General features: G+C 40.9%; 1 protein-coding gene across 1 annotated transcript; it reads left to right on the top strand.

The window, feature by feature from the left end:
- The first annotated feature begins 11,934 nt into the window (after nucleotides 1-11,934).
- On the top strand, nucleotides 11,935-14,366 carry kcnk1a (potassium channel, subfamily K, member 1a). The gene is made up of 3 exons (XM_030775123.1): nucleotides 11,935-12,289; nucleotides 13,515-13,910; nucleotides 14,101-14,366. The coding sequence occupies exons 1-3, from the start codon at nucleotides 11,935-11,937 to the stop codon at nucleotides 14,364-14,366; spliced, it is 1,017 nt and encodes a 338-aa protein (XP_030630983.1).
- Nucleotides 14,367-15,029: the final 663 nt, after the last annotated feature.

Here is a 15,029-nt window from a genome sequence, read left to right as displayed (position 1 = left end):
TTTTTGTATGTGCCATATTAGTCATTTTTTAAAAAAAAATAATAATAATTTTATGCAATTTTATGTGGTTTCTAACGTTCTAATTGCCAGAGGAATGAGATGTACTATATTCGAACTGTCGTAATTTCTACTGTAAATTATTTGTCTTTTTTCTATGCAAGGATATGAATTAGCAGGTTTTGTTTGTTTTGCTTTTGCTAAATATTGTAAATACTTATTTATTTGTTTACACTGTCAAATTTTCTCAAGTGAATCACCAAAGATACTTTTTACATCAGGATTCCAAATTAAAACAAAACCAGCTACCTGATTTCATGAAACAAGAATCAGAATTTCAACACATAAATCATTAAATGTTCGCTTAAAAATGATCTGAAATGTTATGTAAATATTATGTTACATCATGTAAAAGTTTCAATTTACTATCCCAATTCCTCACCAAACTCTTAACCTTAATGATTAACAACTTTTTTTCACACAACTTTTTAGCATTTTTGAAGAGATCATGTTTTAAATTTAAATAACAACCGGCAAAAAATCATAAATAGCGGCCTCCAATGGAGGGAGTGTGGAATTGCAAACATGTCAAATGTTGACATTTTCCCATAAAGTGTGTCAAATTCTGACCCTTGTCCACCACATTTCATATCTCACACCAGTTTCATGAGACCAGGTACATATGAAGCCTGGGACAAATGGAGGATATTCAATCATTTACAAAAGAATTTTCAGAGTAACAGAAAACATCTGGGACCAGGAAGAATGCAAAGTGACATCTCTGAAGTAACTGCATAACATCAGAAAACATACGGTAAAAAAAATCAGTGTAATAGCAATACCCCTAATCTTTTCATCTGTCAGAAAGTCCTGACTTGTGATGGTATGTTTCCCTCTCCCTGATGTTTGACTCCATTCTTCTGTCAGAATGTAATGTGTTTATCTACCCTCCCATGTCAGTCTTGTCCAAATTACGCTGGAACAGATGAAACAAACATTTGTGAACATAATGTGTGTAGCACTTGTCGTGTCGGTCAGTGTTTCATCGTGAAGCACATGGGAACATGATGTCAAATGAAACCAGATGTAGCAGAGACAGTGTAATCTCTATCTGTGTCTCTGTCAGAATTGGAACAATGCTCACATCATATGAACTCTTATCATACAAACCTTTTTTAGATTTAACACTTTGATTTAAAAAAAAAAATACATTATAAACTTAACCGGGAATCCTTAAATTTTTCACATTTGACCAGAAAATATCTTTTTGGTATTTTTGGTTTCTAAAAGGCTTTTTATACCTTTGATTTCATTATCACAACTTTAAGTCTTCACTTCAATGGCTCTGTCTACAGTATGAAATGGATCACTTCACCTGCGATGTATAGCTTGCTGCTATTTGTCATCTTTTTTGTATAACATTTTAAATGGTTAACGATGTGACATGTACTTTTCAAAATTAATAAGATGATATTGTTTGTCAATACATACGGTGCACTTCTTTTCTGAATAGCTTCTTAGAAAAAGCATTTTAAAACCACAAAACAAAACCTATATGTGATGAAAATGTAATAAAAACAGTTTGTTTCTTAAATAAAATTGTATTCATGAAATCCATGCTCTTCATTGTTTTGGTAATTTATTGGTAATGTCAATTATAAAGGTGTTCTCCAGGTATGAAATCTGAGGCTTCCCCTCCACATTTCGGATAAAAAATATGAGGTTTCCATCGTTATGTCATCCTTCTGGGGCGGGGTCCTCGGACGTCAGTCATCTGTTGCAGAAATCACAAACAACTATACATTTTCATGCCTGAGACAACTAAAAGGACAATTAAATAGGTGTGGATGAGCCATAGAAATGTAATTACACTATGAAATCTAACGTCCTGTTTCTCAGTTCTGCAATCAAGGACCCAGGGCAAGGCCCATTTTAGAAGTCTCCCTGCTCTAACACACCTGTTTTAGCTCTTCATCTAATTATCTAGCCTTTGACTGAATTAGGTGTGTTTAATGTCAGGAGGAACCTAAACCGTGAACAGCTATAGCTGTTCAGGAGTGGGACTAGGTAAGACACATCTAGCTTCATATTTGCAAATGGTGAATTCTTTCAATATGTGTAATCAGAACAAGTCTTGTCTCTTAAACACTTTGTGTATAGTGAGTTTATAATATTTTTAGTACTAAATAAGAACAGAGAACGTTTGACAACAAACACGCAGAATATATGCCAAAATATATCACTATAAACAATACCAGTTATAATCTCTGTTTAACTCTGGAAGTTTAGATCTAGATAGAAGCACACACATACACATGGTTTAAAAAAAACATTATTTATTATTTTACTGGTTTACTGGAAGTGCTGGCTACAATGTACTTACCATGTTATAACAAGATAATTACAATGATTATGAGCAATTACTACTCCTGACTATTTATAGTGTGTAGTTAAAATCGAATCACCAAATTCTTGGACGAGTTTTGTATACTTTGACGGACGGTGTTTTCATCTGCTGATAAGAGATTGTTTCATTTGTTTTTCCTCCGTGGAGACTATTTGAAGAATGAGAAATGCTGCTAACTTGAGGTCTCGGCTTTCACTTTGACTGATGTTTTATATACATCTGACAGTAATGCCAGAAACTCATCAAGAGAAAAGGTTACATAACCCCACTATGTATAAGACAACGGCTATTCTTCATCTGAGGTAAGGGCACGAGGCAGAGTGATAAAAAGGGTAAGCTATAATCAAATCCCCGTGTATCCTTGAGTGAGACCATATACTTGAATTGTTTCACCATGTGTGAATGGAACACAGGAATCATTTCGAAAAATGCTTTGGCGAAATACGTGCTTGGTAATTGATTAAATGCTTGTAGTAAAACAGACTGATGGGATAGACTGCTGAGGAGCATGCTCAAGTTTGGATTTGATCTTCAGCCTTTCGCCCAGTGATGCCTTAGTTTCAATCTGATGCATCTGAAAAGGAAAGACACTGGCGGTGGGATTAAGGAAGCATGCAGCCCCACAGTAACCCACTGCTTTGAATGTCTGCCCACATTGCACCGCTTTCAGATGTGGCAGGGTGATTTGCGAGGAATCCATGAGCTGATGTGGTAGCAGTTTGTGTGTATGTATGTGTGTGTGTGTGTGTGTGTGTGTGTGTGTGTGTGTGTGTGTGTGTGCGTGTCTGCAGCTGACACAACAGTATAATTAAGGGCTAATTAGGAGGAAGTGCTGTGTTAAATCTACAAAAATGCCACATGGAACAGAAACACACACACACACACATACACACACATCTGCTCTCTTTTTGAGTTTGTTCTTGGTGCATGTGCGCACATCCATGTGTACACACCCAGCATTAACACACACACACACACACACATCTTGCTCTGCTCTCTTTTGTTCTTTGTGCATGTGTACACACCCAGCATTAACAAAAATTTTATGTTCAGTCTGGTCAACAACTGCATGTTTTTGGTGTTTTAAGGCTTACACACACGTGTGTGTAATGTGAGAGGACTTTGAGTCCTTAAAGACGAGCACATTCTAAACCCCTAAATCATACACTTCTTTAATCCCAGAGACCACAACTAACACATATTTCTTCTTAAGAAAAGATCACTTTCTCACACGCAATTGCTCCACTATTCATCTCATCCAAAAGGCAGTTACAAATTTAATATCTAGAATGTTAGACTCTATTACATATACACAACCACACCGCGATGCATTTTTATCAAAACTCAAAACCAATACCAGTTCACATAGATCCATTTAATTTATCTTTATTTTTTGAGAGAATATATATATATCAGGATTATTGATCTACAAAACGTTTTACATTCTCTAAACAGTGGAAAGCGAGGGAAAGCAGAGTTGTGTGCAAGTCTCTTACCCACATGTCTCAAGGCAGATACAAAACATGACTCACCCTCTTCACTTTTCATTAAGAGGAAATTGAACAGGGCCTACCCAAAGAAGAGATGTAATATTTCAGAAGTGGATCTGTTTCCGGGGACGGGCCCAAATTTAAGAGCCCTGCTTCCCAGTTTCGTAATTCGGCGAAATGGGGAAAACAAAGAATCAAAACACAGAGAGCAAAATACGAGCAGGAAACTTAAAAAAAAAAAAAAAAAAAGAGTGGAGTACAAGGTATTAGATTTAACCTGCTCTCTCTGGAATGGAAAAGTCCAGCGTTTGCAACATTTCATTTGATTTATATTTGGAGATGATTGAACTGAAAGTTTGAGAGAGTGTAACGAGATTCCCGTCAGAGGTTCACCGTTGTCTGGAAAAACAAAAAGTACGCTTAGAGTTCCACCGCAGTTCACTAAATATCTTATATGTAGAATGTCATTACCAGTTAGCAAGAAGACTTGCAGGTAGAATTTTTTTTCAGCAAAAAAAAAGATAACGCTCAGCTCTGACCGGAGTTCGTTTTAAAATTAATGACACAGAGACGACAAATGTCTCGCCAGAGGACTGGAGTCGCTCCATGCCTGTTCAACATTATTGCTTCAGTTTTTTTATTGTATGTTTTTCAACAAACGTATCATATCTGACAAGCTTCTAGAACCGTAGAAGTGAGGGAGCAAAGCAGATGCGTGCAGAGAACAGCTATAAAAACAGGTCTTAATGGGTCCATACCAGGAATCAACATCAAATCACTCCAGACCGGATCCAAACTCATCAAACCAATCAGTAGATGACCGTACCTGGGAGGCACTAGGGGTCTACGGGTTATGATGAATTTCCAAACAAACGTGAGACATCCTTCCTCATCTCATCTGCTTTTATATTCTGTGTGCTCGTGTTTTTTCCCCTTCTAATGAAGTAAGAAAACACGAGGAAAGATTGAGCCGAAGGGTTTTCCACTGCACCACTGTATGTACCAGCCTCATATGACCAACTCTAAGAGGGTGAGGAGTGCATGCAAAGGCCATTTTCCCCACATGTCAACCTGGAAAGAGATTCCCTTCCATCAGCTCTTGGAGAACGTTAAGGTAAGCTCTGAAAGCCAAAATAAAAGGAAAATCTTTTTCCAGTTTAATAAATCTCCTTAGACCTCTACAATACAATCTGCAATCTTGCCTTGGATATTGGATAGAACTTGTATTTTACTGAATTAATTTCTTTATTATTATTATTTTTTTTTTTTGGCTTAAGTTTAAAAACAGAATATGAGAACGAAATAGCACTCTGTCCACTCTTATGGGCAATAAAAAAAAAATAGTGAAAACATATTGGTTTAAGGACAAAGAAAAGCACAGTGTTCTTTAAGCACAAATCTCCAAACGATGACTGAAAGTTGTACAGGGCCACAAGAAAGACTAAATAATTATATTACACAAATAAAAACAAAGTTCAACCGTCCAACATGTAAAGTTCAAATGGGAACGCAGCCGAACGCAATCACGGGTGCCGAGAATTCATATACCTAGACAGCGGTTAGGTGAGAACGCTGGCACTTTGCAACACAGCGACCTTGGCACCTGGCTGACACAAACACAAAAATCCCATATAATTTTTTAACTGGTTCCACTTGTTTGAGGGTTCCTGCAGATGTTTTTGTAACAGCATCTTAAGGGCCTTGGAACGGAGTGCCAAGAATGACCTCAACTCAGTGTCCACTCCTGTGCTAATGCGACATGTTAGGCTTGGCACTCGTGAGTCACTGCACAACATGATATGATGTATGGAGGTCTGGGCCGACTATGCATGCTGCAGCGTGACAGCAAACACGGTTTGGAAAGTTCACTGTGAAGACAAAGGAGGATAAACCCCATTCTGTGCCCTCTACAGCCCCAGCCACTGCTTCCACAGCCAAAAAGGACCGGCCTGTCTCTTTCTCCACCGAGAGGGAAAGGAAGCACCTTGTCTGCTTGACGCCGTTGCCTTCATAAATCACTCCGTGGCGTCTGATCTTTGAGGTCATTAAACACAGTCGCGCGTTTGTTCCTTCATTTGCTAATTTGTCGTGTGGCCCCGGGAGTGCTGAGGTGTGACATCCAGTCTGTTTTCATGGCATTGGGTCTGAGTGTATAACAACAACAAAGAGGTACCAGAGCCAGAAACGCTCCCCGACCCAGAACCGTCAAGCGCTAATGCTGCTCCTGCCGCCGTTGGCGCCGGTTCGCCAAACAAACAAAACGTTTTCCGTGCTATTTTCAAAATGCAGAGTGTCGCCAAGGAAGCTTTGTCAGTTGGCGTCGTCAATCATGCTTTCGGTCAAAAAGAGAGAGAGAGAGAGAGAGAGAAAAAAAAAAAGCGAAGTGAGACCTAAGTTCATTTTGACGGAATCGTTTTCATCCCAAATCCACCAAAATTGCTTTCCACTGTGCAGTGTTTTCTAGTACAAACATTTTCCAGGGGAAGAAAAAGAAATCAAATATCGAGTCATTTTCTCTCATAGAGTACAGTTAGCTCTTAAGAGCAGCTATGAAGCAATGAAACACTAAATCGTAGACACGCAAAAACTAACTCGGACCTGGAAAATATGTTTGGTGGATAAGATCGTTGTGGACTGCCTTTGTGCAGAGTTTCATAACTTAAGAGATTAATTAGTGATTAAAAACGGCTGCCACCTGCACCCTAGTTTCTTTCCCTAATTAAGCCCTTCACCAAACACACGGAAAAATCCGTCATTCACAAATAAAGATGTAAGTCATCTAAAGAGGTGACATGCGGCCACTGCCTGTTTGATGTCAGTAGAAACTACTTATTTCAAGTCTGACATCATCATGTGCAAGCTAGTTAGGACAGAGTGATCTTGCATGAGGTCCAGTTTTAGTGTTTTCAAACACTGGCAGCCTAGTGTTTACCTGGGGATGAATCACAGACAGGCTTTATGTTTTGACACCAACGTCTCCCTATGAACCAGGGGCGTGATAAAGATTTTATGCTTTAAAGACACTTTATGGTAACATTACCGTTTCCACAAATTAGCCCATGCAGTGAGGTCATGGGGATGTTTAGTATGGTAAAAACACAAGTTTTCAGGTTTAATGTGTTCGTTCCGATTATATACCCTCCGAACAAGAGAGTGATGGATGAGTTTTCTCCTTCTTCTCTAAGCACCGGAGAATGCGCTGTTGTAACGAGGGACACTGTCCAGCTGCATTCAAGAAGCAGCACATTTAAAGACAAGAGGCCATTGTCTCTCTAACTCTATGAGAGATCAGTCAATATTCCAGCAGATCCTAGTGAAAGGCATCCCTGTCAGTGTGCTTTCAAGGATTTGTCTTAACATCATGGTGGCATTCCATGTTCTGAAGCCACATCACCAAACAGGATGTATTTGGAGTTAGAGGGAGAATTCGCTGTCTTATGAAGTGAGAATAGTCTCCAGGTAGCTTAATGTTGGAGCGATTTTCCCAGTAGGTGCTGATGAAGTCTCTCTCTCTCTCTCTCTCTCTCTCTCTCTTATTCACTTACACATATGCGCAAGCTGGGGTGTTGGTTTGGCCAGTGAGCCGAGAGTCTTAAAAGAGGTCACAAAGGAGGAGATAAATCAGATAAAACTAAAGCAGAGCTTATTTCTCGGAGGAGTTTACCGAATAAAGCATGCACACGCCAAACTTGCTCAGACTTAGCCAAGTTTAAATGCCCCTGTGGGATAGACCTGACAGCATCTATGGCTTTTCCAGATGTTTCTGTCCAGCAGAGACATCGCAGTCAGCACCATCTGGGAGCCTTTTCTCCTCTGGGTCAGAACCAAAGCCTCTGTCTCTCTTTCTCTCTCTCTCTCTCTCTCTCTCTCTCTCTCTCTCTCTCTCACTTTCTCTCTTTCTCTCTCTCTCTCAGTGAAGCAAGCCAGCACTGCTCATAACGAGAGCCATGTTGAGCCAGGAAACTTCACTCCATCTCTGCCTGAAACATATGCTGTGGCATGTATATAGTTGCATGTGGTCCCAATCAATGACATGACAAGTATCTCAAACCTGGGCTGAGAACATACACACGGAGTGGCAGCCACTGCCAAACATGAGCTCTGACAAATGAGGGGGTTGCCTGGCGGAGACATGGCGTCAGAATACCTCTGCGTGACACACGTGAGGCAAAGCAGGCCCAACTGGCATCGTTACGCGTGATAACTCTCACACACTCCCCGTTGTTGTATACTGGTAACATCGAAGTCCGAACACTTCAGAAGCTTACAGGCGGTCCAACGAAAACATTTCTCTGACAGGAACGCAACCGCGCCGACGACCGTTAAATGTTGACTCTGGCGAGAGTCAGAGAGAGAGCAAACTTCTATTTGTTTCCTGTCAAAAGGGCGTGTGCTTTGACTCCAGCAAATGTGAACGGTGCGGTGGGGTCTCTACATCTTGCCTGAGTGGGTTTCTGTAATTGTCTTGAGATGTTCTGTGCTGGGTTTCGACATCTTGTTGAAAGAATGGAAACTAAAAGAAGGGGGGGGGGGGTTGCCTGTAGAGTGAAGAGAGGACATCTAATCCATGTGCGCTTTTCCAAATTTTTATTAGCCTGTTTTTCAGGACTCCCCACCAAAAAAAAAAAAAAAAAAATCCATTATGCTTATGCACAAAAAACGAACAGGAATGCTTTGAAGTATATCTGTGTATGACTCATTCTCCCTGGGATCACAGTGCATCAACAGTTATCAAGAGATGACTGTATTTCATTTCGCACCCTGTCTTTGACATCAAAACTATTATATAAAATGTCTAAAGCATTCACGTACAAATGAGAGCACGTATGCATGTGGGTAAAATATGGACGCGTGTTTTTGTGCAGTAGCACGTCAGCCAAAGTCAACAGGGACAAACTGGTCATGATTCCTTATGGAGGGACCGTTATGTGTCTTCGGGTCAACTGAAGCTACAGGGTCAGACAATCAGAGGCTCAGTCACTGTGGCTCTTAGTCTTTTAACTGCAGTGTAAATCTTTTATGAGTTACGTGTATGAGTCTCCAGTGAGGGGCGGTGACACACAAGAACAGGCCAAGAACACTGCAGGAGGCCAGGATGGTCTGCCCTCATTAAAACAAAGGAAGTTTTAGAATGTTGTGTGTGTGTGTGTGTGTGTGGGTGTGTGTGTGTGTACCATTCTTGCGGACTATTTTCTTTGAGAGACGTTTTATGAACACCCCATGCCCACAGCTGACATAAATTTCCTGCTCTTTGTTAGAAAAAGAGACCTTAACCTTTCAATAAAAGTACAAAAGTTTTTTTTCCTAATGTGTAAAACAATGCAATAACTCCATTTTAGGCCATATGCAGTCAATCTATAATTTTGTTGTTGAAATATGACATATCTGATAACATATGTTGTATAGGAGGGGTGCAGTAGGAGTTCTTATGATGAGAAAGTCATATGTAGGTGATGAAGGAGGAGCACCTGACTTAATGCATATGGAAACCTGACGAAACCTCTGTTCCTGTGTTGAGGGCTGTAATTCTGCAAGGGTTTTTTTCGAAGGCAGATTGATAAGTTTGACAAGACTGAATGCTTCCCACTTATGCTGAAGTGTAACACTTTTTATCTACAATAGTTTTTGTTCCTAAATGAAAACCTGAATAATGCTTAAGAGAGCGTAATAAATAAGTTATTGTATTTCTGCAAAGCTATTTGTGTAAGCAATTGGTGCACATTCAGGTAAAAGGATTCGGTGTTCCAAATTTGGACCAACTGCTCCCCCTAGTGGTAGTACAAGAACGCGCCATGAGCAAAATTTTAAATCTTATTATTGCAATGCTCTCTCTCTCCCTCTCTCCCTCTCGCTCATTGTCATTCCCAGCAAGAGCATGAATAACTAAGTCGTCTAATTACTGCAGGCGCCAGACCACTTCATCTCCCTTCACACAACAGGCCCTTTCATTAGCTGCACTGATTATGGGCAATGCCCCCCCCCCCTCCTCCCAGACATTAAAAGCTTGAAAATGAAAAGAAAATTGTGTGTGGCAGAGGAAATTTTCAGTAGAGCAGGATCTTCATAGCTTGGTAAATGTACAAATAAATGAAAAAAAAAAAAAAAACAATCACAAAGATGAAGTAAGTTGATCAGTACATCAGTATACTGTCTCTCATCCGAATACTGTCTTTACAGAAAGAAAAATCTACTGATGTGTTTACATATTTATCTAAACTTCTGTATTAAGTATATCCTCGAATGGCCATTACTTACAAACTGACACATATCTTCCTCCAGTCAAGGGTATGTGACTTGAAGCCTTTGCTTCATAGGCCCAATGCGACAAACAAGAGAACAACCTTGACTGGATCTTTATCTCTCGGGGCCGGCCAGACATCTCACGTTCCCACACCAGCATCCAGAAATAACCCCGAGGAACAGGGCAGTCTATTATGGGCAACCTCTCCCTGACTGACTCCTGATCAGACTGCAAAGTGAAGGGGGGGGGGGGGTGGGAGGGGGTGGGTGGGGGTGTCTTATTCATCAAATGATGCAGCGAAACTGCAGAGTTAGCAAGAAGCCTTGCTGTTTTATGAGGATGGATGACAGCAGCAAGAAATCAGGTATCATTCCCATGTTCATTCAACGTTTAAAAAGAGAAGGGAAAAAAAACCCCAAGACAATTATATAATCCTATTGAGCAACAAAGGTGTACGATTCATTTAAGTATGAGCAAGAGAGACAATAGGTAGGTTAAAGTTAAAAAAAACAAAACAAAAACGACTTGGTCCAGAATCTCGTTTGTGTGGGTATGATTGCAATATATTACAATATTTCAAATCACCCCGGAAAAAAAAGACAAAAAGTTTCATATTGCTGTTGAGGTGAGTCTGTTCGTGGAGAAATGTAATATGTCGAAGCCCTAGTTTGACTTGGCAGGAACGGGAAGTGAACTGTGTTGAGAACTGCAGCTGATTGCCAGGCAGAGAGATGTGTTTTGATGTGGGGCTGATGAAAACTTGCGTGACTGGTCTTGCTGGTTGGAGTAAGGAAAACATTCTTCTTTCCTCTCTTTGTGCTCACAATGAGAAGGTATGACGGAGTTCCCACATGTGTTCAAAACCAGTATGACGTCCATTATCAAAGTCCTTAATGACTGTCATCATCCATTTATAGCAATCAAAGTTCTGTCACTCTGTCATATTTTACTGGGTTCAGTGATTGCTTGAAACATCTCCCCCCCCCCCCCCCCCCCTTCTCTCTCTCTCTGGGTGGGGAGACTTGTGGGAAAATAGTGAAGCTGAGGGAACCAGAAGTGTTGTTGTAGTCAGTTACTGTTCTCTGTGACAAAGGGAGTCACAGGAGACATCTTCCCCAGTTAAATTACATCAGTGAAAAGCAATGAAGTCACTGTCCCGCGGCACTGACGCATGTATGAAGGTGTGTATCGATGGCCTCTGTTCAGCTATTGTTAAAGCTTTTAAAAGTATCATGTGATCTGTACCGCAGAAAATTAAAAACCGGTTTGACCTGCAGTAGTTGATCAAAATTCATGCAAAGGTATCTGCAGTGAGCGTGAGTGTGTGTGCGCACGCTCGCTGACAATTGAATAAACACGTAGTTTAAATTCAAATATTGACAGAGTATTCTGAATCAACCTTAACCCCAGCTTTTAACAGCCTTCAATACAGTGCTGATGGCAACAGAATTACACTAACTTTTTGTGTTATGGTGTACACAAAGTCACACCCTTATCCGTCTGTGCATTAGTACACGGAACCTGCACTGACCTGGCTAATAGTGAGGCGTCGAGAGGTGCGACGTCATGCGTCCATCCCTCCGGGACACATTCGTCACATCGTGCCATCGTTTACAAGGAGAAGGAAACAGGAAACAAATTAGAGAGGGAATCGATAGTGTTCTTCATTTAGTTGTTCAGAGTTATATTACGAATGAAGGAAAACTGTACGTTTAAAGTCGTTCAAACGTTTTCCTGTTCTCTTTGATACCCTTGAAACGATTACCATCACCTGTTCTACACCAGGCATTTACTGAAAAATGCTTCACTGCTTGAATGGGAGTTCATGTATGCGTCTGATACAGGGTAACAAATCTACGCTGTATTTCTTGTGTTTAGTACTTGGATATATACTGTACCTAGTTTTCGGGGCCGTAATCTTTTCCTCGGTGGAGCTACCTAACGAGGACCTGCTGCGACAGGAGCTCCGAGAGGTGAAGCAGCAGTTTCTTCAGGACAATGCCTGTTTGTCCGATGAGCGACTGGAAGAGTTTTTGGCTAAAGCTTTGGAGGCCAGCAATTATGGCGTGTCGGTGCTGAATAACGTCTCGACTAACTGGAACTGGGATTTCACCTCGTCGCTGTTTTTCGCCAGCACCGTCCTCTCCACGACAGGTGAGCAAAATCCCATTTCAAGAGTGGCATCTTATCAAATAGTTGCGGCTTAATGTCCTTGGATACGGATAGCCTCTTACTGATCGGCTAGTTCTCATTTTACAAGCCAAATTATACGTAGTAATTACATTCAGTTAAATCGATCTGTTGTGAGGTAGTCTGCAAAGCGATAGTTTTAAATTAGATCCTCTGTCCTTGAACAAGTTACAAACGATTGATTAATGGAAGGTTGTCTCGTAAATCAAGCCCTCTGTGAACGGCACGTTAACACGCATTTAAAAAAAATACGAAAATACAATCGTTATTCTGTGTTTCGTTGGATTGCAACACAAAAATGAATTTCAGTCGTAATATCCAGGTAAATTTTATTTTTCAAGAACAAGCGCCAGTTCGCGCGGTGGAACGGACACTGCGCCGGGCCGGTGGTGTCATAAACTGTACACCTGCCACGAGTGACCTTAAGGTCATTTTGTCTGATTCGGGGCAGTCAAATATCGATACATTCGGTTAAGAGAGAAAAGGAGAAGAACCAATAAAGAGAGCAGAGGCCAGAAACAACAGAAATAACTTCACAAATTTCACAACTGAAATAGAAAAAGATATATCTCTGTTCTATTCAGTACAAGTTGTCAGTCAAACGTCGACTGCCATACTAAATATCAAACTATTGACCACACAGGCAGAGCAGATTTAGAAACATAGATGTGACAATGACTGAAATACTCCTTTGTTTTTAGATCATGTCTTTAGAAAACATTGTTGCTTATTCAAGCTATTAATGGCCAGATTAACACACTCTAGCACACAGACACACTCTCACTGGGTCTCACTGTGACATTGCCTTATGTAAGATGTCGTGACAAAGGCCTGGATGTGATGAAGGGTGACTGAAGGATAAGCTTATGGCCAGTGTAGCATTTTCTCTTAGCTTATTGAGCTTAATCCTGCATTGAGTTCAGAACAGGATTTCAAAAGTCACACTCTTCACAGGTAGCCTCCTGATCTCTGTCCTCATTTCCAGTAGGCCAATGTAAGAATGACTGTTTGGTACAAACATTAGTTTGGTCCCAAAACAAATTACAATGATACACAGTCAGTTTTGAGATACTACAGCACGATGTGTTAAGATATAATTGATGATATGACTTAGAAATCATTTTAATCAGTTAAACTCAGTTGAAAAGATTTGTTGTGCTTATGTTTTTTTTTTCTTTGTCATTTCCAGGCTATGGGCATACAGTACCACTGTCAGATGGGGGCAAAGCCTTCTGCATCATATACTCAGTGGTTGGAATCCCTTTCACTCTCCTCTTCCTCACTGCCGTGGTCCAGAGGATCATGGTGTTCAGCACACGCCGACCCGTGGCATACATACACAGGCGCTGGGGGCTGTCCAAATCTCTAGTGGGGGCGGTACACGCGACTGTTCTGGCAATCGTCACGGCCTCTTGCTTCTTTCTCATCCCTGCCATCGTGTTCTCGGTGCTGGAGGAGGAATGGAACTTTCTAGAATCCTTTTATTTCTGCTTTATATCCCTGAGCACCATCGGTCTGGGTGACTACGTCCCAGGCGAAGCTTACAACCAGAGGTTCCGTCAGCTCTACAAACTGGCCATCACCTGTAAGTTATTACGGGAAGGGGGGGCGGGGGACCAACTGATACTCCAAAACTGGCGATTAAAACTTGAAGCATATTTTTAGGAACATCAGCTTTTACGTTTGACTGTGGACTGTCATTTAGCCGTGAGTTAACAGTAGCTTTTCCCTACTCTGTCTCTCTCTTTCTCCCTCTCTTTCCGTTTTCCCCCCAGTGTATCTGATCTTGGGTCTGGTCGCCATGCTGGTCGTCTTGGAGACGTTCTGTGAACTGCAGCAGCTGAAGAAGTTGAGGAAAATGTTCTATGTCCAGAGGCAAAAATCAGAGGACCAGCTGTCCATCGTGGACCACGATCATCTTTCCTTCTCCTCTGTGTCTGATCAGGCAGCCACCATGAAAGAGGACAAAACTGAACTCTTCCTAGACAGCGGAGTCATAGCCTCCCCCATAGTCCCCACTGACGGTTCAGTCATTAAATGAGTAGGTTCAGTATCCAGGGGCTACTCTGTAGGGTTGTCCTAAAGACCACAGAGGTATTTCACAAAGCAAGGTTTTCTCAGTAAGATAAGACCTTGTCAAAAATCCAAATGGTCCAATAAAGATTTAAAAAAAAAAAAAAAAAGGTGTATTCCTTACTAGAGAAATCTTAGTTTGTGAAATATTTGCCCCGATCTTTTAAGTGATGACACACGGCAGGAGTAGGCAGTCCTTCTCACGGAGATCCTGCCTCTGTGTGTTGGGATGTAGGTTATAAGCCAAAGCCAGCATACAAAGCAGCACTTCAAGTGGAGGACTCTCAGCTCCTGCTTTAGGGGAATAGAAGAATTAAACTCAGTTATAATTGTATATAGTCTGAAAGGTACACTTATAGAAATTGTATTATTTTATTATTAGAGTTACTGTGCTGCTCAAAAAAGTCATAGCATACTTGAACTGCAAGGTATCTAACCAAAAGAGGCCAGACAAAATCTGTGTTAAAGAGAATTTTTTTTTTCCTCACTTTATTTTTTTTATTACCCCATGAATGCAACGTGGCAATATAACTCCATTGGTAACCTCCTTGGTTTTCAGTTTCTACTGTAAATATCACATATTTCTTGTGCCTCGCTTATTGAACTGTACTGTAATTTTAGCCGTTGTGTA

Source organism: Chanos chanos, chromosome 5 (assembly GCF_902362185.1).
Source record: "Chanos chanos chromosome 5, fChaCha1.1, whole genome shotgun sequence".
Taxonomy (NCBI): Eukaryota; Metazoa; Chordata; class Actinopteri; order Gonorynchiformes; family Chanidae; genus Chanos; species Chanos chanos.
The sequence above is the reverse complement of the archived record's forward strand: the minus strand, read 5'-3'. Positions and strand labels throughout refer to the sequence as shown.